The sequence below is a fragment of the Oxyura jamaicensis genome, chromosome 15 (assembly GCF_011077185.1).
Source record: "Oxyura jamaicensis isolate SHBP4307 breed ruddy duck chromosome 15, BPBGC_Ojam_1.0, whole genome shotgun sequence".
In the NCBI taxonomy this organism is placed as follows: Eukaryota; Metazoa; Chordata; class Aves; order Anseriformes; family Anatidae; genus Oxyura; species Oxyura jamaicensis.
In genome coordinates, this window is record NC_048907.1 from 8,644,876 (window position 1) to 8,666,954 (window position 22,079).

At 47.8% G+C, this 22,079-nt stretch overlaps 1 protein-coding gene across 10 annotated transcripts in view; it reads left to right on the forward strand.

Annotated features, from left to right (window-relative positions):
- Nucleotides 1–1,139: 1,139 nt before the first annotated feature.
- ADORA2A (adenosine A2a receptor) overlaps nt 1,140–22,079 on the forward strand; it is a 28,690-nt gene continuing 7,750 nt past the window's right edge. The window contains exons 1-2 of one of the 10 annotated variants that reach the window (XM_035341089.1): nt 1,140–1,202; nt 16,008–16,880. In XM_035341089.1, coding sequence (XP_035196980.1) covers nt 16,531–16,880 — 350 coding nt within the window. In that variant the 5' untranslated portion in view covers nt 1,140–1,202; nt 16,008–16,530. The other 9 variants (XM_035341086.1, XM_035341087.1, XM_035341088.1 and 6 more) reach the window with 9 other exon arrangements.

The window sequence follows — 22,079 nt, forward strand, 5'->3', positions numbered from 1 at the left end:
GCCTACCTGTCTGGGGGGAGAGTGGAGAAGAGGACAGCACGGGTGCCTGATGCTGCTACCAGCGATAAATCTTTGATGCTTCAAGGCTCACAGGTTCTGAGATTGGTGCTGAAGTGGCTTGTTCCAGGTCTGGAATTTTTTTCTACTGTCTTGATGCACCCAAAAAAGCTGGGTGCAAGCACGTAGCTGTAGCTGTCCCCTGCTAAGAGGAGCCAGGGCTGGCTGTTGTGGAAATGAACCTGGTTTGCAAAGGCTGGGGTGTGCCATGGGGTCTGGGAAGTCACACTAGTGGCTTTTCCTGTTCATAAAGTCAAACCGATAGGAACAATGTGGATAAATTGCTCACTAGGGTGCAAAGTTAAAAAACAGAAATAAAAAGGAGCTTAGAAGATGCCCGCAAAGAGCAGCGGGTGCAAATTCTGGAGAGGTTCTCTCCCAGCTTCAGCATGGCCAAGAGCTGAGTGACGGCTGGCCGGGGCAGAGCAGGGGGTGCTGGGGGACACATGCGGCCCCACGGGCACAGCCTGCACAGCAGCCTGCCCAGTGGGAAATGCAAAACTTCTGTGAAATATTAAATCTCTCTGTTGTGAGTTTTTAAACGCTTCCAGAATAGTTAGTGTGCGAGGATCCCCTTTCCGTTCTGCTGGTGGTGATGAGGGGAAGCAGAGACAGGAGCGAGCTGGGAGTTTCTCCCTGTTTGTGTGTAACCCTGGGTGCGCTGCGTGGTGCCACCTGGTCCAGCGGTGGGCTTCGGCGGGAGTTCAGCCTTAGAAAGACCTGGCTGCTTACCGGGAAAGCCTTCCTCTCCCTGCCTGTCATTACACTCGTCTAAAAGGCTCTAAAAGCCCCTTCTGTCACTCGCAGGTCCCTCAAGCCAAGCCCTGGACCTCCTGAAGTAAGCGGCGACCTCTGCAGCCGCTTCGCAGTGCTGCCCCCCCGCCTGCTCTCCCGGAGCCGCCAGGTAACGCCGGGGGCTCTGAGAGGGCTCCGGGGGGCCCGGCCCGGCTCCGCTCCGCTCCGCCCCGCTCCACCCGCGCCGCCCTCCAGGGGGAGCCGCCGGCTCCCGGCCGCCGGGCTGCCCGCGTCCTGAGGCGGAGGGCGCCGCGGGGCGGGAGCGGGAGCGGGGCAGCCGCTGGCCGGGAGCGGGGCCGCGGCCGTGAGGTGCGGAGCGGCGCGGAGCGGAGCCGGAGCCCCGGGGGCAGGTGGGTGAGGCGGGCCCGGCCCCGCGCTGAGGGGCGGCGGGGGGTGGCTGCCGGGTCCCGGCCGTTGCCGGGAGAGCTTCAACTTCCCCCGCGGCGCCTGAGCGGAGCTCTCCTGCCTCCGCTGCCCACGAGACCGTGGAGATTTGGCTGTAAGTTGCCCCGGCCCGCGTGGGTTTTTTTGGCTCTTCGCGCCTTGCTCGCTCCCAGCTGTCAGTCCCCGACACACCCCCGCGCCCGGAGCTGTTTGCCCCGCGGCTCTTCCTCCAGACAGCGGACGCTGGACTTTGTTCCCCTGCACCCAGACCTCCTCCTCCTCCTGGCTCTTCGGCTGCCGTTCGTGCTCGAAAGCAATCAGCTGTAAAATAGCGATTCCCTAGGAGCACCCTGCATCCTGTAAGCTCCTCCGTAGCGTTTATCAAGGGAGATTTCCACGCACTTTGCAATCAGGTGAAAGGGAAAAAGGGCAGGGACTTAGTAGACGGCACTAAACCCGCACGCAGTTCATCCCGCTCCTCACTCCGCAAGCCCTGACCCTGGCTCGTCTGTGCCAAGTGACCAAAACAGGTTTTGGGGCCGTAGCCCTTCCACCGTGACCGGGTGCTCCCTCGGCATGGGTACATGGCACGGATGTTGGCGGAGCTGCGAGGCCCCGAGGGGCCCGGTGGTGCTGCGTTAGGGGGAGAGAGCTGCTGAAGGAAAGGGGCATCGGGCTGCACGGTGCCGGCTGCTGCCAGAACTGCTGGAAGGATGTGCGAGAAGGCTTTCTGCCCCACGGGACGGGGCTCCTGGGCCCTGCCAGGATGACCTGTCCTCACGGAGGTGCCGCAGCCCATCGTGGAGGAGAGCATCGAGCAGCAGGTGCGCTCCCGGCGTGCGGTGCCTTTGTGGGGACCTTCCTGGGAAGAGATCTTTCTCCGTGTTGTGTGTGTGGTGTAAGTGTTGTCCAGACGCTCCCCAGTTGCTTTAATGCTGTTTTATGTCCTGGTGTGGTATGAGCTTGGGGTAGATTTTGAGTGCAGACGTACTGCTGGCTTTGTTGCTAATTTAAAAATAGTAAAGGTGGCCGAGCACCCTCTTCCAAACTGTTTTGGGCAGAGGGGCTACAGAGGAGAAAGGAAGGGTTAACTTGAGTGACATGACTCATTTGGCAAATACTAGTTAATAGAATTGCCTTAACTACTTAAAATTATTTTCCTAAGCAGATGGTCAACTATTAGATAACTCTATCTTTGGATGTATTTGTTTTCAGGCTTCTTATCTGACTGGTAAGTCTCAGACCTGTGTAACACAAGAACTGTAGTAATTGATAAATCCATTCTTCTGCATGAGAGAAAGCATGGCCAGCTCCTGCCGTTACAGAGGGACACCCCCCCAGGCATATTGCTAAAAAGATTAGATAACAACCAACAGGCGTATGAGAAATATTTAAATTGAATTAGACCTGTGGAAAAAATACCGTATTTTGAATTTCCATTAAAAAAAATCAATATAAATGTAATTGTAATCACAAATAGTATGAAAACGAAATCCTGTCTAATGTGGCAAATGGATTAAATTCTAGGAAAGATATGAACCTCTGAATTTGTAGGGGAAACACATGGGTACACACTGCAAACATGTATGTGTATATATAAAATAAAAATGACCTATTTCAGGGTACACAAAAAAAGGCAAGCAGACTCCTTTTTAATGCTTTTCCTGGGACAAGTCTGCAATTTACACAAGTACATAATCTGTCTCTCTTTTGTACATGTTTTTATACCTAAAAAAATGGAATCAGCACAATCCTATGCCAGATCAGGGAATGTCAGCCCAGTAATGATGTTTTTAGCCTCTGTCCTTCTGACAGTGGGTTCAAAAGCCTCCTACCAGGTCTCCTGTACTTGCATTTCTATTTCTGCTGCTATTTTAATAGGATGTTTCCATAAGGGCTGCTGGCACTATAGCATTTGAATGTAATCAACTTTTGAAAGCCAGTCATCTTTTTGTTTAATCTTCAATAGTGGATTTTATGCTGAGCCATGTGGTTAAGCCCTTTTAAGAACCACTGGGAAAAGCTCAGTCCAGCAGGAGGCTTGGAGGGTCTGTTCAGAATCTTCACTCTTCCTTTCAGTTGTGTTTCTCTGAGGTGTCTGGGCTGGCCGGCCACGTATGTCCCCTCTGGTCTTGAGCCTGGCGGCTTTTCCATCAGCGTGGATGGAAAACCCCTTACTTCATTGCTTCCTTTCTGCATGGTGGCTGTAGATTGTGTGATCTCGTCTGTACAGGATGCCTAAGGTTTCACAGATATTTTGACCAAAATGTTTTCACTGAGCTTCAGCTCTTCGCTTTGGTTTGATGTTTCCACCCACGTTTTTGCATGTGAAATGGAACGAAGCATGCTGTGGCTAAGCTTTGCCTGAGAGTTCTGCGCAGCTGCGAGAGTGAGGTCTTTTTTCATCTGAAGGCTGGCATTGGCATCTCTCTCTTGCTGTACTGCAAAGTTTGTCCTTCACTTTGAACAGCTCTTGAATTCTCTTCATCCTCTGTGGATGGTAAATAACTCTGTAGGTCCTTCCTTGTATGCTTTCCATCTGAAAATAGAGAGGGCTATTGAAGCTCTTTTTTCTCCTTTTGTTGATAGACACTAAGCTAAAAAACGAGATCTTGATCTGTGATTCAAGGAATCGGGGAGGGTTCTCACATGTCAGTGGAGAGCCAGTCAACCCCTTTCGTCAGGGGTCTGTTACTTAGGACCAGAAGGGTTGGTTTCATCAGGGGTCACCTTCAGGTATGGCATCTGGAAATAGCATCTGAACAGCCTTGGCAAACTACCTGAACACAACAGCACTGGTTCCTTGCCTCTGTCTCCTTCTGAAAAAGGAAGAGAAAGTTGCTTAATGTGATGCTCATGCAGCTGGATTGTGGTTTGGTCCATTAGGAGTAAAGAACCGGCAGCATTTTGCCTCAGGAGGGTAAGTGGATCTGGGAGATGCACTGAAGGTGGTTTAACCTCTGAAGGCTTCGGTTTCTTCTGTAGAATCAGAAGATGCTTCTCCCCTCACTAAGGTCGCATCTGAGTCAGGAATAATTGTTGGTTGTATTGCACTTTTTTTTTTTCTAAAGTAAACCTCTGTAGATCGGAATGGCCAGATGGCGCATACAAGTCTCAGTTATGGAAAATATCCTCAGGAGGTACTTTGAGGTCATCTAATCTATGCCTCTGCCCAAAGGCAGGATCAGCTGTGCTTGTGCCTTTCCTGTGACAGCTATTTCTCCATCCTGCTCCTTGGGACCTGCGGTGGCGCCTCCATGCTTTCCTGCAATGCAGGAAAGACCCCAGTGTCCAGCTTCAGTTTCCTTTGCTGTAACTCATTTGTCCATGGTGGACAACCCACAGAGGGATCAGGGAAGAGAATGTAGAACTCCTTGAGCAAATGCAGGTAGTTGTTAAGTGGCAGTTTGTAAGGGTTTGATCTCTTTCCCTCCTCCACCTGAGTTCTGTAAGGAGCAAACCATACAAAACGTGGCTAACTTGTCTGTATGGTTGGAGGTCAGCAGCAGCGTGGGAGGGATGGGGTAAGTAGGCTGTGCTACATCTCCGGATGGTGGTACGACTGCAAAGTGAGGATAAAGTTGCTCGGATAAACACACAGCGATGAGGTTATGAAAAGAGCTGATGAGCCACTAAAGGAATGCTTTGGAAAGTTCAGAGAAGAGCCAAGCACATCAAGATGGCTTCTGTAAAACATCTGTGTTCAGGGTGATCGCTGGTGTTAGGCAAAAGTGTTAACAAAGCTTTGGCACGTGTCTGAGCGCAAGCATTGTCCCTTCCTGTTCAGGACACCCGGGGTTTAATTCAGTGCTTTAAGCAGACATTAGTGCTGTTTGTGGCATCCCAGTGGGGCTGGCAGAGAATCAGAGAATAGAATAGTACCGAAGGGAGATACGTGCCTTTCTGAAGCGATGGCAGAGGCTCTGGTGATGGTTTGGAGCACTTTAGATGTCCCTATTCCCTATCCACATACATTTAAGCAACCTGCTCAAACCCCATCACTTTATTTTGACATGCTCTGGAGAACGGTTGCTTTTCCATCATTGGGCCTATTAGTTGACTAATTAAGGAAAAAAAAATGGTAGAATAAAATACGACAAATCTGACAGAAATTATATGTAAATGCCATCACAAAAGATATACAAGAGCAGGAGTACTGAAACCTCCTTGCTCTCAAAGCAGCAATAAATCCAGTGCCAGGAAGGCCAGGCTTGAAACTTTGTTTTGAGGCTATTGCTGGTGTTATTTTTAATTTTATCTATCTCCATATGTTTTGAAAAGTTACACATTTCAAGCCCAAATAAAATAAGTAATTTTCTACAACTACAGCAGTGGAAGGCAGGATTTGAAAAGAAATGACAGCTACAAGATGGATCGTGTTTATCTTAGGTGATAGGTCAGAGGTTGCATGCAGCAGGCTTATCGCTATCTGACAGGTAACAAGATAAAGGCCAGGTGTTACATGGGGATGTGGAAAGACCTAAAAACAGGAATACTGAATACTTTCCATGGCATTTTTAGGGAACATTTGCAAACAATGCATCTGAGACAATGGAAAAGTTAGCGGGGGGTGAAACTTCTTGCAGAGATGGTTTGAGCCAGGGACAGGGGGAGGGAAAGGCTCTCTTGTACAGAGGATGAGGGAATCTTCCTGTCCCTCGCTGCCTCAAGGAGAGGAAAGGGGGGTTTTCCTGCAGCTTTGGAGACGTGACGAATGACATGCTGGGCTTCTGTCTGTACGTTGATTAGCATTTGTGATTACACTCAGATCCAGGGTGGAAGGCACTCAGCTGTTCTCAGGAGGCCTCCGGTACTTGCAGATTGGGGCTGTTTTATCTGCCAGCCGGCTGAGATACAGCGCTCCCTGCCTCCTGTCACAGGGACACTTGTGGCTCCTTGTTCAGCAGCTCCTCAAGGAGGGCAGGAGAGGGACCGTTCTCTCAGCTGAGCCTGAGCCAGCGCCAGCTGGGGGTCATGTCTGCATATCTCTCTGCACCAGAGTCCTCGTGCATCTGAGTGAGTAATGCTGTTGAACACAGGAAAGTGTAATTTGGTCTCATTTTGCTCTTTTAAGGCATCTTTTTGTGGGTGTGAAGTTTGCACTATTTCCCTGTTAGAAGTAGTTTCTTTCCTTGTTTAGTATTCAGATCTCAATGTCTCTGCCATTCTTCTCCTGCTCTTGCTTCTTTGGGGTTATTTTGCCTTGGTTTTACAAAGCCTCCTCTCGCTTATCTCTCTTTTTTTTTTTTTCTTCTGAGGGGAGCCTAAGTGTTTCTGTTCTCCTCGTCTGTTCTGTTATGTTAACCTGTTATCCACGTCTCCCTTCTCGCACCAGCAAAGTCCTCTACAAACTGACCCATCCTTTTGGTTGCTGAGGTTTCCCCAGAATAGGATCGCTAGATCCTGGTATGAACCGGTTGTTAAGGGTAAGAGTTAAGGGAAGTAGGCTGTTAAGTACCGTACTCTGTGTTGGTAACAGCTTTGGTTTCAGTATTAGATCCGTATACTTGGGCACAGGCTGGCATTTTCCATAGGAAACATTTCCAGGATAAAAGACAGCTAAGTATGTGGTTGTTTAATACAATCTTCAGAAGAGAGACACGTGATTGAAATTGATTTGAATAATTACAGTTTCCACATACGTCCGATCCACAGATCAGTGCCCAGGTTCAATGGGAGGATGGAAAATAACATCAGACTGACTTGGGCAGGCACCAGCACCATTACGGTTCCTGGAGCATGTGCAGGGAAGCACGCTGACTTTTTAAAAGTTAGTTAAGTCTTCTACAGCTCTGGTTTGGGGCAAAAATGACCCGTGCTAAGGGCTGCCTGGTCAGGGGTTCTTTAAAATACCCTGATTCCAAAAAGTGCTTCCCTCTCAGAAATCCGGCCTCGTTAGCTGGATCTGTTAAAACTGAGGCACCTGACTTTGTCAGCTTGCTTAAATGCTGATCCGAACTCTGCTTGAGCATGATGATGCACTAAGGGTTGTAACATGGGTAGACCTAGAAGATTCAGGGGGGTTCTTTTTTTCTGTTACATCTGCGTGGTGCCAGCTCTTCAGGATATAAGAAGGTAAGAAGCTGTGTTTGTGGGCTGAAGACTGGAAGAGGACTCATTGATGGTTTTTGTTGTTTTGCCTACCCCTCTCTTGAAGTCCTTGAAGTCTGGGGGTGTCTGCTCTGGGTGCCTCCCTGGCTGCCATCTCGGCTTGACTCACATCTTCTGTATTTGAAGTCAAACGCTGCCGTTCCTTTTTTTGGTCTGTCCTGGTTCAGCTGTTTGTGATGGTGTTTGTTGGTTCCTTGACAGCTGGTGCTTTTTATTGTCTCTTATTACACAGAAACTGTAAAATACCTTCTGTTTTCATGGGAGCGAGGGACCACTTCTCAAGTGCGGTAGAGCTGTTTGTGTTGTAGTGGGCTACTTGCTGCTGGTCATCTTTCTGCTTCCTGTAGGCAAGCATGGTAGCTCATAAACAGCTACCAAGCTTTTCAGCCCAGTAAAATGTTTTACAAAGTGATTTATGAATGGCTACTGGTTCTCCAGTGCAATGGTTTGATGTAGAAGGAAAGAAATTGTAAAAATGTCATTTTGCACAGCAGTGTACGCTCTCTCCACCAGAACTGGGTGTCTCTGGCCTGAGCAGTCAGAGGAGGAAGCAAGTGGAAGCAGCAGGCTGTTACTTGCCAGCGGATGTTCTTTTACCACAGCACAAGGACTTAGGAAATGAAGGAAGGGCTTTGTCAGGGTCCTCAGAGCATCAGCTAAATGCTGAGACTTTGGGATCAATAAGCAGCAGCACTGGAGAGTTCTTCATAAATCGGATTATAATCAAGGATTTGAGGGGGGAAAAAAAAACAGCTCGCTTTGAGGACTACCTCTAGAAGGGCTTGTTGTATTGCTGGGGCTGACTGATAGTGAAAATGCAAGTCATTTTGCAAGAGTGACAGAAGCATGGTGCAAGTCATAGCAAACAGAAGAGGGAGGGACAAGGAGAGCACGTGGCCTTGAGACGTCGTCAGAGCATCAACTCCTCCTTACCCACAGAGGTTGGCAAAGCCCGTAAAAGTCTTGAATAGCTTTGAGACCATGAGGCAGAAACACTAAGGGGTTGGGGAGGTGTGACACAGAGCAAACGGGGAGTAGCAAGGCAGGGTAAGCACATTAAGAAGGAGGGGGGGAAAAAAAGGAAGAGTTGCTGGAAACAAACTAAGAAGGCAGAAAATTTGTCATTTCTCTGGTTTTGGGGATGAACACACAACACCAGCATCATCAGTTTAAATGATTTTTCAGTGGTAGCTGATTGACGAGCTGAGGTGAAACGAGCGGGGTGAAGCGTGCTAGTGCACAGCCCAGGCGTGCGAGGGTCCAAGGCACACCCCAGGGCACGGGAGGAACCAGGGAGCCTGTATTGGCCAAAACCCAGCCGGGGTCGCAGGGCACGAGGGGTGCATGTGTGATCCCTGTGGTGGAGCCAGCAGCGAACAGCCATCGGAGCAGAAGTGGAGGTCAGTGGGGATGGGGGAGCTCCGGGGGTGCTCAGACACACACTGCGGCCGTTTCTGCGGGGCACAGGCTGAGTGCTGCCGCTGTGTCACGGCTCAAAACGATAAAAGAAGGGGGCGAGCCGGGAGGAAGGATGTGATGGGCTCTGTGAGCAACCCAACGGAGGCTGGGCTGCTTTTTGTGCTCTGGGTAGATGAGTCAAACCACCTGGGTGGGAACGGAGCTTCCTGGTGGGTCCTCAGCTATAACCCTTGCTCCGAGGGGTCAGTGAATGAGCCACAGATGAGAGAGCTTTGCTTTGGCTCAGAGGTAGGTAGGTTTTGCTCATCTCCGTTCATAGCGTGCGGTGCCTCTATTAGGATAGGGAAGGACAGCTGGGGAGTTGTTTTCAGCCACATAAAGGGGAGATGGAAAGAGCTTTATTCCTTCTAGGGTAGAAGACAGGATGTTGGCTGACCTGGTACAGCAGCAGTCCCTGCACTGCGGTGGGGTTGTTTTAGGGGGCAGAGCCTGGGCAAACGCCGCTGGCAACCTGCACAGGGACAGGGCTCACAGGGGAGCAAGGGGGGCTCACGAGGCCTGGCAAGGAGCAAGCCTGTCGTTAGAGAAGGCAAATAGGATTCGGGAGCTGGACAAAAATACAGCAAAATCAACAGATGTACCTAATTCGGAACTGCCTGTCTGGAAACTTCATATAAAAATGAGAGATGAAGTCACATCTGGAGAGAAGTCCACTGAATTATTTTAAAGTATACCAGAATGGATGCATTAGCAATATGACAAATATTTTCGGAGCAAATTCCTCCCTAGCCTCTATTCCTCAGTGGGTCACCTCTTCTTGAAATCCTGTTTCCTCATTTCTCTTATTTTGTTCTTGAAGGAAATGCTCCTTATGTGTGAACACAGCTGGTTTTGGTGGGGCTGTGGGGAGGCAAAATTTGCTTTTGAGTTCTTTCCTCACACAGGAAAAGAAAAATGGATCCTCAGAGACATTGTGGATGATATTGGCAGTAGTAACTTGTTTCTGGCCAAGGCTGGTTGTTTTAATTATGCTTTCTTACGTGTCTGTTTTATGAAAGTTTGAGTGCTCTATTTTATTTTTTTATTTTTGGAAATGCCACTGTAGGTAAATTAGCATCACCAATCCTGGATGCAAGTGGGAAAAAAATCCACCATGTTTCTGTGCCTTTTGGTGGGATGTCATGATGCCTGCTGCCCAGTAAGGCTTTATTCTAGTGGACACAGGGGAGTCTTGCCGTTTGCTTGTTTGTTTGATCTGGCTTATTTAACTGCTGGTCATTCAGCCTTACTTAGTTTTGCCCTCCCTGGCTTTTTGTGACCATTAGAATGGGAATAATTACTGTGAGATTTTTTTTTCCCTGCTTGCTTTTAAACATTTATAACATTCACTTAGGAAAAAAAATAATGGTCAAATGTGTTCTGCTCCAGTCTTCTCTTCCGCTACTGCAATAAAAATTAATCCACTCCTAGCACTTGGAGGGCAGGAGGCGAAGCTGAAACATTGCTTTCAGATCAGCCATTTCTGTTAGCCAGCTCATCGGTGTTATGACCTTTGCTCATTGTTCAGTGGGGTTTTTCTTTCTGGGCTATTTTGTTTTGTGATTTTATATTGGTAATAAACAGGTAGAGGAGACACACAGGACAGGCTTGAAGGGTATGATTGCTTACGGGTTTTGTTGCTGTCACAGCGGCAGGAGCATGGGTGTATCCAGTAATCCCCTCATTGATAAAAACTTTGCACCCAAATTCACCGTGCTTGTTCTTGGTGTGAGGATAGACTCCCTTTGGGGCCTGAGCTGCAACAGAGGTGCAACCATAAGAAGAAACGTTGTCTCTCAACCCCGTCTGGGGCAGTACAGATCTGAAAAGCCGTTTATTTTGCCTTTCACAAGTAGGTGAAGTGCAAGTTCTAAGTCTTGGAGGACTGTTGTTTTCCTGTAAGACGGGATTAGACTGAGTTCAGCAAAGCGGAAGCCTTCATTTTGTTCAGTATTTCTGGAGAATTTGCAAAGCTGTTCCGTTGCCCTGTTGTCGGGTTTACATCAGAGGAAGACTTCACTCCTCAAAGGAAGACAAGCTCTGCACTTCAAAAGGTACTTGGCCCTGCATTTTTCCTCAGTCAGAGCATCAGTGGCATGGAATATTTTGGGTGAAGTCTGAAATGATGATGTTCAGCAAGGGTAAGACTAAGGGATACAACAAGGATTTTTGGTCATTGCCGTGATCTGCCCTTGTGTGGGTGTCCCTCAGGTAGGTGTGCCAGGACACTGGGTGACTCTAACTCCAGGGAAGCCTGAGGGAAACTGCAAGTGCTCCAGGTATCCAAAAACCAAGAGCATGGAGCGCTGATAATTTTGCCTGCTTTGTTTCACTTGTATTCTTTGTTAACAAAGAACAGTCTAGAGGGAAATAGTCTATTATTAATATTTAATTTCCTCCTATTACTGGAAGCAGATGACCTAAAGGTCATGTAGCCAGCAGCCAATAATAAAGCGAATAGGGAAACCAGAAAAATTGCGTCGTGGTTAGAAGTGTGATGCCTCCATCCTGCCCTCTTTCCTGCCTCACGCTGGCACGTCCCTCCATCCTTCAGTAGGGCAGGGAAGCAGCAAGGCTGCTCTCCAACAGCTCCCAGCACACCGGGCTCGTGCAACCAGTTAGGGATATGGGGAAGCTTCTCTGAACTATGAAATACCAAACTTGAGAAAGCAAACCAGGGGGCAATGCTGGAAAGTGTTGCTGCCATTCACATTGTTCTCCCCTAAAGGACAGCTATTTTCACTCTGTTTACAGTGAGCTTTTTGGGTAGTGCCTGTGTGCACATTGACTTGTTTATTGTGACTCCATCCTCTAAAGAAATGGGGAGAGACAAGGTTTCTTGGAAACTTGGATTTAAAAGATAGTGCGATCCTCTTTGAGGTGAAGGGCTTTGAGAGCATAAAAACCGACAAGCATCTCCCCCTCCAGGCTTTGGAAAGAAGGAAACAAATGATGTAGCAGCACTACTTCTCTGCTTGCAGCCACGTGTGAATGCAAGGATTTTCCCTAAGGGAGTTAGGTAATCTGTACATGGCTGGTAGCTGGGAAGGGTCATGTTGTCAGGAGATGTAGATTGTGATCTGTGGAATGGGGCTTGGTGAAGACTCCCCCATGGCCTCCCGAGCTGACTGCTGTGCTGCTGCCTTGCTCGCCCCATCCTGAAGTGGACGAGGAGAAACCAATCCTTTCTAGAGGCTGGGACACTGCAGCCTGTCACCTGCATGCCCATAGATGTCTTGAGTGCCCTGTGGGCTGTTGTACCCCAGGAGGTTTTGCTAATATCTACGAGAAATTGTCAAACTGTCACGGAGGTGTCGTGTGTCTGTCTGGCTCGTTGCGTGGAGGGTGCACCATTTTCCCAGCATGAAGCCGAAGCTGAGGAGACTGAGCTCAGCCTGAAGAGGCCAAGTGCTGGAAAGGAGTTTGTTTGAGGTGGGTGGTTGGAAGCAAGCAGTGTCCAAAGGCTCACCTTGATCTTTTGGTGCTCAGGAGAGTGAAGGGGCAACACCTTTGTCCAAAGCCAACTGGAGATGCCAAATAAAATCTTGCTTGGTCTCCAGTGCTGAATTGCTCCATGGGAACATGCTGTTCAGATGCCTTATTGAATTTTCAAGGAGCAGTTTTTCACTGAGGCTGAAATATGGGAGAGAACAGTGTGTTCCAAGTCACTAAAAATGAACAGAGCAACAGCTTTACAGGTTTGTGAGTGGCAAGAAAGGTTTATTTAATAATGGGGAGAAAGCCGGAACATAGCCCAAGGTATCAAGGAAGAATTAATCCAATTAACAAAACAAAACATGAGCTTGAGAAGAAATACTAATTGTAGCTGTCCAGCATGTTGTGTGATACAGGTTATTCTTCTTAAGTTTCAGGAGGCTTGCCATATTGATCCCTTAAGGGCCTGAGCTGTTAAATATACACTTCCCCAGTGAGTAAAGCAAGTTGTTAATTAATTTTGTCTTGTCAGACCTGGTTGCTGAGCCTTTGGGTCTTGCATGAAGTAGATGATTCTATAATAAATTTTGTATTGCCTCTGGATATGTCTTCTTTTCTAGGTGGTCTGCATTTCATTTTGTAGCTGTGCAGTAAATTTCTAGTCATATACACAAAGACTGGACCTGTACTTGTTTAAAAGCAAGCGGAAAATATGTGTCTGCAATTTAAGACTCGTCACATTGGGTAAAAGCTGCAGCAGGCTGACACTGTGAGAGGTGAATAAAACAAGAGAGGGAAGTTTGGGTCAAATGCGGGAACCTCGTGGGTGGTGACCCCTTCTGTAAGTAGCAAGTGAGGCCCTGACGTGCTCCATTGGGTGGCTAATAATAATAACTTCTGCTTCTAACAGCAGTTGCTTCTGCAGAAGCTCTGGCGCTGAAGTGAAGCGGACACAAAATGTTGATCGGTCGTGGCTGGGACACCTGCTCTGCTCTGGTCATTTCTCTTTGGAGACGTGCTGGCTCTGCAGAACTCTTAAGTGTTTTCCAGCCCATCTGGGAGCAGAGTGGGGTGGAAGGACATGTTGTCCTCTTCTGGACGTAACATCTCACGGCTTGCCTCAGGATAAATAGCTGGAGCTGGGGCTCAACCATCAGGCCAGTGTTTGTGAAGGGGGATGGGAAATGGGACCAAACAAATTCAAAGCTGTGTTCAAAAGTTAAAATCAGGCCATGAAGCACACAGTTGAAGTAGAAGGTTAAAAACTGCAGCGCCAGAGAACAGTTTGTGATGTGGTCATCAAATGTCATATTCCAGCATTGTGCTTTTTCAGGTTATGTGGAGAGCTGTCAGTAATTCAGATTGCTCTTTGTGCTGAATGATTGGCATGAGGGGGATCTCTACAGTGTAGGTTTGCTGCTTCACTCCATGTCCTGTTGGAAAACGTGTTTGAGATGAGCCACTGAAAGTGGCAGGTTAAACAAAATGGGAGCCCGAACCAGTTAGAGCCTTCAGGCACAGCCCTGTGTCACCCATCTGAAAGACACTCACGGTGTTTCACTTACGGACTTGTTTTTCCCCACTGCTTCCATTGTTTGTTTTTCTGGCTCCTGCCACCTTTTTCCTGCCTTCTCCCCCACCAGCCCCTTTCTTGCTCTCACACACAAAGTGTTGTAGTTTAGCTTTCATCTTGCCCTTTGTTTTCTTACCCTCCCAGTTTTCTTTGTCTCTATCTGATATTAATTCTAATCTCCTTCTCTGGAAGTTGGTCTGGGGAGTTTTCATTATTGCTGCCTTGAAACAAACCTATTGGGATTTGAAATGGGCCATCAGATGCTGCAGAAGTGATGTAGGAGCACATCGCTGACATCCCTGGAATTTCAGAAGGTAGAAACAATCTATGGGAGGTCAGTGACAAGCAGGGTTTTTGCTAAAAAGATAATGCAGAGACTTGTTTTTTTTGTTGTTGTTGTTCTTTAGAAAAGATTAAATGGATGATCATTATCTCCCTCTTAATAGCTATATCACAAACTAATCTGTTCTGTTCATTTCTTCCACACAAACCAAACAAAACACATACAAAAGATTGTTGAAGGTGGAGAGAAGCTAGGTTTTTGAAACACATCCAAACCACCAAGAGCCATTCACTTTCCTTTCAAATGCAGCATTAGCAATAGAGCTCTAAATCAATGAAAGGCCTAAAATTAGATTATATTCCTGAGATCAGATGTGAATCACGAGTTAATCATATTTTCGTTTATTATCACTGTCTTTACCCTTTTATTTTGTCCTGAGAAATTAGGTTTCTGAATTCAAAACAGTGAACTGTGAAGGCATGAAAGCTGGGTTAGACCACAGCAGGCCACCTGTGGATGAGGTACCAAAAAGCTTTCTGTTTGGAGGCGCATGTTGCTTCTGAAACCGAGTTAGTCATTTTTCAGTTAGTGCTATGTCTCTCTCTCCCAGCTCTCTGATGCTTCAAGTCGCTGTTCTCTTAAATTAGTGAGAAAATATTTCTACTAAAGACTGCTAAATGAGGTTTACAACCCAGTCTGGAATGAAAGGATAAGACAGCAAATGATTCTCTTGACTGGGTAACGAAGCTCAGGGAACTGTATTCCCTGTTGCTATATTTTTAGCTGAAACCGGGGTGAAACACACCCATGTCTGAAAGCAGAGATACGAGGTGACCCACAAGATCAGTGTGCAAATGAGGCACATGCACATGTAGACGATGTGTATCTGTTCTCATGAAATGGCAGCTGGAGGGATTGGATTTCCCTGCAGACGGCACTACATTTAGTCCAGGTTTGTGTGTATGATGCAGGAACATGAACGTGTACTCCAGGAGATGTTGGTGGCATTGTGCCTGTGTGTGTGTTTCTGGTGGGGGTACATCTTGGGTGTGTTTCTGGCTGGTTGGAGTCGAAGAATCAAGCTAACCTTGTCTATAAAGTGTATCCGAATCTGTGGATGCGAAAAAACGCTATGTACAATACAGGCATAGCAAATAAAATGGCTTGCCTATAGGGTAAAGATTTATGTGAGCAAAAAGATGGTGTTGCAGGAGAAGAACCAAAAGAGACCCTTGTAGAGGGTGTCCATTCTCAGCAGGAGGGTCTGATAAGTACTCTATGAGTGCCTTGAACTATTTATTTTCCCTGCTGCTGATTGCGTTTCAGTATCTGAACTTGGAGGAAAAAGCAGGTATGAGAACAGAGTGAACACATGCCAGCAACATCATCTCCTTGTGAATGAACGCATGTTCGTGTCATCACAGAGCAGCGTATTTGTGCAGCGCGCCTTTGTGGCAAAGTACGTGAGGGTGGGCAGCACGTGATGGCCCAAGTCCTGGGTTTGGGACTGGAGGGGGACAGGTGTATGTAAAAATGCTCCTCCACCTTTCCTCCGTGCAGCCACAGCGCTTGCCAGGGCATAATTAATGGGGCTCTCATGTTTCAGGGCAGACTAGTGAGCAGCTGCTGAAGTGCCAGCTCAGTTGGTAGCCTCGAAAACAAAACATCCCTTGTTTCTCATTACCACTGTGAAATACTGCCTTCCTGAACGTTGGGCCTGGCCCTGCAGCTTTCAGGATAGACAAAATGTGAGACTTTTGCCAATGATGTATTCTTCTAGGTCTGTTTAATATCCGTTATCAATTTAATGTGCCACTTTAATGAGATTTTGCTTTTTCCATCTCCGCCGTGGAGCTGATTACTTAGTGTATGTGGTTTTTGTTTGTTTATTGTTATTATTATTTTTTAAAGGAAACTATAGAAGAAGTTGAATGTTTGCTTCAGCTGAAGAGAACGTTTCCCAAGTCCTGGGCAGAAAAAGGGAAAAAGAGAACCAGAGGATGGTGTGTATGACAGGAAGCCATGACTAGCAGCGTGATTGTCAACAGGAAACAAAAATTCACAGCCGATGTGACGCCACCATCCAGCACACTTGCTGTGTCGTGTTGCCTGCCGGACTTTGTGGCCTGGGAAGCAGTGTTTGTCTACGTGAGGTATTCTCCTGTCCATTCATCTGCTGGAGTTTGAATTACTCTACATCTGGTTAATCTACTTGGCTGGAGTTGGCAGGCCCCGTTTTCTTTACACCTGCTCCTGCCAAGATCTTCAGCCGCCATGTGGAGAAAGGTGTGAGGGTGAGCCACCCTCGCTGGCTGGCAGCTGAGTGCTCCTCAGACCCCGGACAGCTTTGAGGTGTCTTGGCTGTTCAGTGCTCTGCAGATATGAACGCTGAGCTTTTCTGGCACGTTCTCACGTTGGCCTGGTCGCTCTCACCATGCTAGTACATGGGAAAGAAGACTTCCTCTCAGACATAGCTTACATCATCCTGGAACTGGTCATTGCGGTGCTGGCCATCCTGGGCAACATCCTGGTCTGCTGGGCAGTCTATTTGAATAGCAACCTGCAGAACGTCACCAACTACTTCGTGGTGTCCCTGGCTGCTGCTGACATTGCGGTGGGAGTGCTGGCAATCCCCTTTGCCATCACCATCAGCACTGGCTTCTGTGCCTTCTTCTATGGCTGCCTCTTCATTGCCTGCTTCGTCCTGGTCTTGACTCAGAGCTCCATCTTCAGCCTCCTTGCTATCGCCATCGACAGAATCATTGCGATCCGCATACCCCTCAGGTAAGCATGGGGCGGGCTGGGAGGCAGAGGGGGGCATCGTGGTGAGGAACAAGCATCAGTAAAAGCAGCAGATCTGGAGGTGGGCTGAGGAGGGGAAAGCTAAATGAGCAGCATTGCTTTTTTTCCCTTGTAATTTGGCACGGGGAGCAAAACCCAAGTTTCTAGGGGCCTACCTTGGTTGCTGGATATTTTGGTTGTTCCTTTTTCCTGTTATTCCTTGCTCTCACATAGCCTGTGCCCATGGCTTTGCAGGGCACTGCCTAGGAGCTGCCGTTCCATATTTAGACAGGATCATGCTATAACCTCAAAAACCTGCGCTCTGAGCCAGGGCCAGCAGCACCGGAAGGATCGCAGTGGGAAAGTGGAGCTAGAACAATACGTGGTGGGGACAGAAAGGGGATTGAGGTCAGCTTGTCTTCTTCCTGCTGGGGAGAACGGGGGACTCTGCCTGCAGCTGGTGGAGCAGGCTTGTAGGAGGGTATGGATGGGGATTTTGCCTTTGGGTCCATCAAATGTGAAGGGAGGAGAGGCAGCATGCCCTGAAGAAGTTAGGAAGACTTGGACTAACTCCAGCTGCATCTGCAAGCAAAGTGTGTGTTAGGCCCAGGCAGGAGCTTGTCCCCACTCCAGCCCTGAAGGTGGTTATTCTGTGCTCTCCACCCTGGAGTTTAAAAGAAGAGAAGGACATTTAAACACTAGAGCTTGAAAGCTGATTAAGACTGGCTGCGACTTGGTGTGCAACCAGGGAGGCTGATGTGGGACAAGGGGAAGTTTTGCCGCATGCACAGGGGCTGCTACTCGGGTCAGCCTCCCAGAAGCACTTTGGGATGGGGTACGTCTGCCTGTGGGTGCAGAGCAGCACTGCATGTTGTGGGCTGGGTTTGAAGCCTTTGTGACAACACTTGCAAGTTGTATAGCAAGTTTGAAAGATGCAGAGAGAGCCCCAGGAGAGGCCAGTGCTGGCAGAAAATACAGGAATCTCCTTCCTTCCCCTCTCGTCCTTAGGAGGATGCAGCGTGCTCTCACAAATGGAGAGACTTGCTTCCTATCCTGCTGAAAAAGAAATGTAGCTGCAAAAACAGAACAAATTTCCAATTATTATGCTCTCAGGTTTGAGGTTTTGGATCTCCTCGCTCCTGTCAAGTTTAAATCACGTGTGTCAAGCTGTCCAGTTTGGTTTTGTCTCCTGTGAATATTTTGGTCATCCAGCACTTATGTTGATAAACACAGACGTCCCATTCAAAAATAGAAAACATTCTTTTCCCTAGGGCTGTGGAGATTACCTTTCCATGTGGACCAGCGCAGCGTAGCCTTTCCTGAAGGCTTGTCCCAGCGTGCTCGTGCTGCTCTAACGTTACCGTTAATTGTTGCCTTCCAAGCTTACAGTTTTAAGTGTTACAGCCTCTGCTTTAGGGCAGTTGTAAGGAATAACAATTCCATTCCATTGCAGAGGAAAGCTCTACCAATATACCTATAAACTGGACTGTCTTCACTTTTTTTGCATTTCTACAGATAGACGTTTTCAGTTCCTACACCAATGTAATGATAAATAGTACAAAGAAGCATGTGTAGAGAAGCCTTTGCTAGCTTGTGTCTGAAATGATTTTGAAAAGGTCTGATGTCTTTAATTCATACGTTAACTCTGAAAAGTTTTGCTGACAGTTTAAGCATTCATACTGTTAAGAGGATGACTTGCCAGGAAAAGGATTTTAAAAATCTGGATTTCTGCCCGTTTTTGGTACTATTCTAATTATATTGTCTTTGCAGTTTAATTTCCTGGAATAGCCACAGTAGAGTCTTTTAGTAAAATCTGACCGCACCAGCGCTGGGCCGTGTACCTGTTTCGCTATTTTGTTTTTGAAAAAACAGAACACGCCCTTTTCCACCCCAGAAACCATGGAGTTTATTGGATGCAGAAACCGACAGGTAGATCCATGGGTTCCTCCCCCTCCTTATCCTGTACTGGTTTGTCCTTTTACAGAAGGAATGAAGAAGTTGTCAATTCCTCAGAAGAATTTATGGATGAACGAACATTAGATTTATAGCTTCTGACATGCTGAGAAAGTGAAAGCTGATTAGCTGAAGAGGGAAATGTGGTATGATTCAGACTGCTCACATCCTCTTTTTTTTTTTCTTTTTCTAACACCTGATGGTCTCAAAAGTGTGTCAAATGATTGGAAGGAAAATTTTGCCACTAAGGATGCAATGCTTTTGCCCCATCCTTTAATATCTGGGAATACTTCTCTCCTTTCAGAGGACAGAAAAGGTAACAAGAGGCATTCCCAATATTCATTTGATAAAATAAAAATAAATAGACTTCCTTTGTGTATTCTAGAGAAACAAAAACGGGCCAAACCTATTTTTTTCCTTCTTTAACTATTTAATATCTGATTTGTCCCAAGAAGATAACCCTATGTCTCAATGGATATGTATTCCCACACAAATAAACTGTGTAAGTATTAAGCAAACAGAAGAGTGGGATTTCTGATTCTGCTTAGTTGGACACCGCAGTAAATAACTGGTTTTATGTTTGGAATGATTTTTCTGTGGATAAAAGAACCCTTCCCAAAAAATTGCAGTGAGGAAAGGTACGCATAGCTAAAAATGTAAACACACAAAAAATAAACAACCTATTTAGTGAATGTCTTATGGGTTCTGCCTTTCAAATAAGTGAAAAGTGCAGAATTTGAAAAACTTTCTGAAAGTTCTCAAATGCTTTGCAGAATGCTGCCAGGTTTAATACAAGTGTAGCACTCTGAAAGCGGCAATAAAGCGCTCCCAAGGAAGTGAGTCCGAGCCATTGTTCAGTGTAGGATTAAATACAAAGTGTCTCTCTAACATGGCAGGTACCTGAAAACCTGCGGTCGCTGATATAAAACCCCTGGGTGTTCTGAACAAAACTGGCTGTGAGTCGGAGCTCCAGGATGAAGTCATGGGCCGAGAACAATTGCCACTTTCCAGGCTCTTTGGTGCCAGGAAATGCTGCGAGGGCACTGTGCCCAGCCACGTGCTCTCGTGCATGCACTCGCGGTGCAGATATTCCCGTGGTGAAGGACAGGTAGCTCTGATGCACTGGAAAGAGAGGAGTCGTTCTTCCTGCAGCCAAATGGAAAAGTTTTCCTAGGTTGCTACTTGCTCTGTGTGCTGGCTTCAGGTGCTCACCTGAGGCATAAATCCATGTGCTTGCCATTTGGTGCCAGCTACAGTAACTTGCTGACGTGGAGAGCTTTTCCTCTGATGGAAGGTACTTCGGAGATGACTCTGGGGTTCGTCTCTGAGAAAGCATTGCTAAGGTGCAGCTCCCTGACGCTTGAAGCATTGGGCCACGTTTATCCCGTGTAGTGGGGACTGAAATTGCAGCTCTGGCTTGGCAGTGGGGTGACAGGTTGCTTTTCTGCCAGGGGCTGAGGGATCTGCACGTGAAGAATTGCCTTTTCCAAGTCAGGGTGGGAAGAACTGGAGAGATGGATAAAAGCCCTGAATAAAGCCTAGGACTCGGAAGGGACCTTTGTGCTGAGAACAGTCTGTTTCAGCAGTTCCTTTAATTCTCAAGGGCTGCTTTCTCAAATGGGCATATCTGAGCACCTGATTCGGTGAATTGGTGACTTAAAGTTTCATTGCTGCTTTGAGTGCCACTGGACATCTGTCTTTCCCTGCTCACTGTAAGACTTTTGACCTTACACCAAGCATTTCCTACATGTGCTCATATCTTTGCAGACAGACTATGGCCAGATCCAGCCTAATATGAAAGAATAATTCACTTCTTCCTTTGAACATCCATGGGCATGGCTTTGAAAGCAGTGTTATTTGTTTGTGGCTTCTAGTGGAGCTTGCTGCTGCCGAGGTTTTAGTCTGGGAGCTGGTGTGCTGTGAGCAGCCTGTCTGCTGCCACTGCTGCTGCTGGGAGCCCCGTGCCTGTCTGTGGGACCCCCCCAGCCTGTCTCCACAGTATAGTCAAGCACCAGTATCAGTTACACCTGATAACGGGAGGAAGTTTCTTGACTGAGAGTCGTGGGAAAGAGTTGTTTAGGTGGTGCACGAGAAGGTCTGGGTTTGGTTTCTTGCTCAAGATTTCCTAGGTGATCTGGGACTGTCAGCATCTCGTTTCCAGATACATGTAGTAGGGACAGAACATCCTCCTCCTCTTTGCCCCGGTTACTGCAGCTGCCTGAGGCACTGGAGGGATGTGCCCAGTGCACAGCATTCATAATGATTTGTTAAAACCATGAAGCACAAGGAGCGCTCATGCACAGACAGTCCAGTGCTGCCCGGACACATCAGACATGCTACAAAGCTGCTCACCAGTTATGCAGCACGTGGGCTGCAGGTGTGAGCAGCTCCTTTTGGCAGGCTGCGTCTCCTCCGTAGGGGTGCCAGCAGCTCACGCTGTACATGATGCTTCCCAAAAGCCCTGCACTTACCACGTGGAGCTGCACAGCACTGGGGTACAGACAGCAGCTTTGGCCTGGCTGCCGTGAGCCTGGGAAGACACCTAACCAGGTACGCAAACTGTCCAGTGGCAGCCTGGGGAGCTCTCTGAGTGGGCAGACAGAAGGCAGCCAGGATTTCCGTCTGGCAGTAACCCTACCTCAGCCGGGTCAGCCAGCGGCATCTCGTGAAGCTCTCCCAAGCGAAGGGACACTCCTCAGTGGGTTCCTGGCCAGCACAGTGCCACACACTGTCACTAGATGCTGTGAGCTTTCGCTCTTACTTCCTGGAGATACTGAGCAAGGCGTTACAGAAATGCACTGATGGGCTGCGAGTTCCTGCTGCCAGCGCGACACACTGCAGCTGGAAAGCAGCAGGCTGCTTGGGTTAAGTGCTGTTCCTAAGCCCTGTAAAGTCTGTTGCATGGGAATCCCCAGAGGGTAAGAGGGAGGGAGAAGCTGCGGGGGGGGGCGGGGGGGGGTTTGCCTGGAGCAGTAGTGAATGTATTTTTAGTGGAAGGGAAGGGACATCTCTAGTCGTGGGATAACAGCTGCAGAATTTCAAAATTCCTCTGACAAGATGTAGCCAATTCCAGGGCTGCATGGTTTTGTGATTTTTTTTTCCAGGCTTCAAGTGCCTTTGGCCAACCTCTTGCTCCCCAAGTGTTCTTTTCAAAGCACAGATGCTGTTTTGCTGTGTTGATTAGCTCTGAATGTATGCAGCTTCTCTGCTACCATCCATGCCCTGCCTTCAGCCACCCCTAGGCATTGC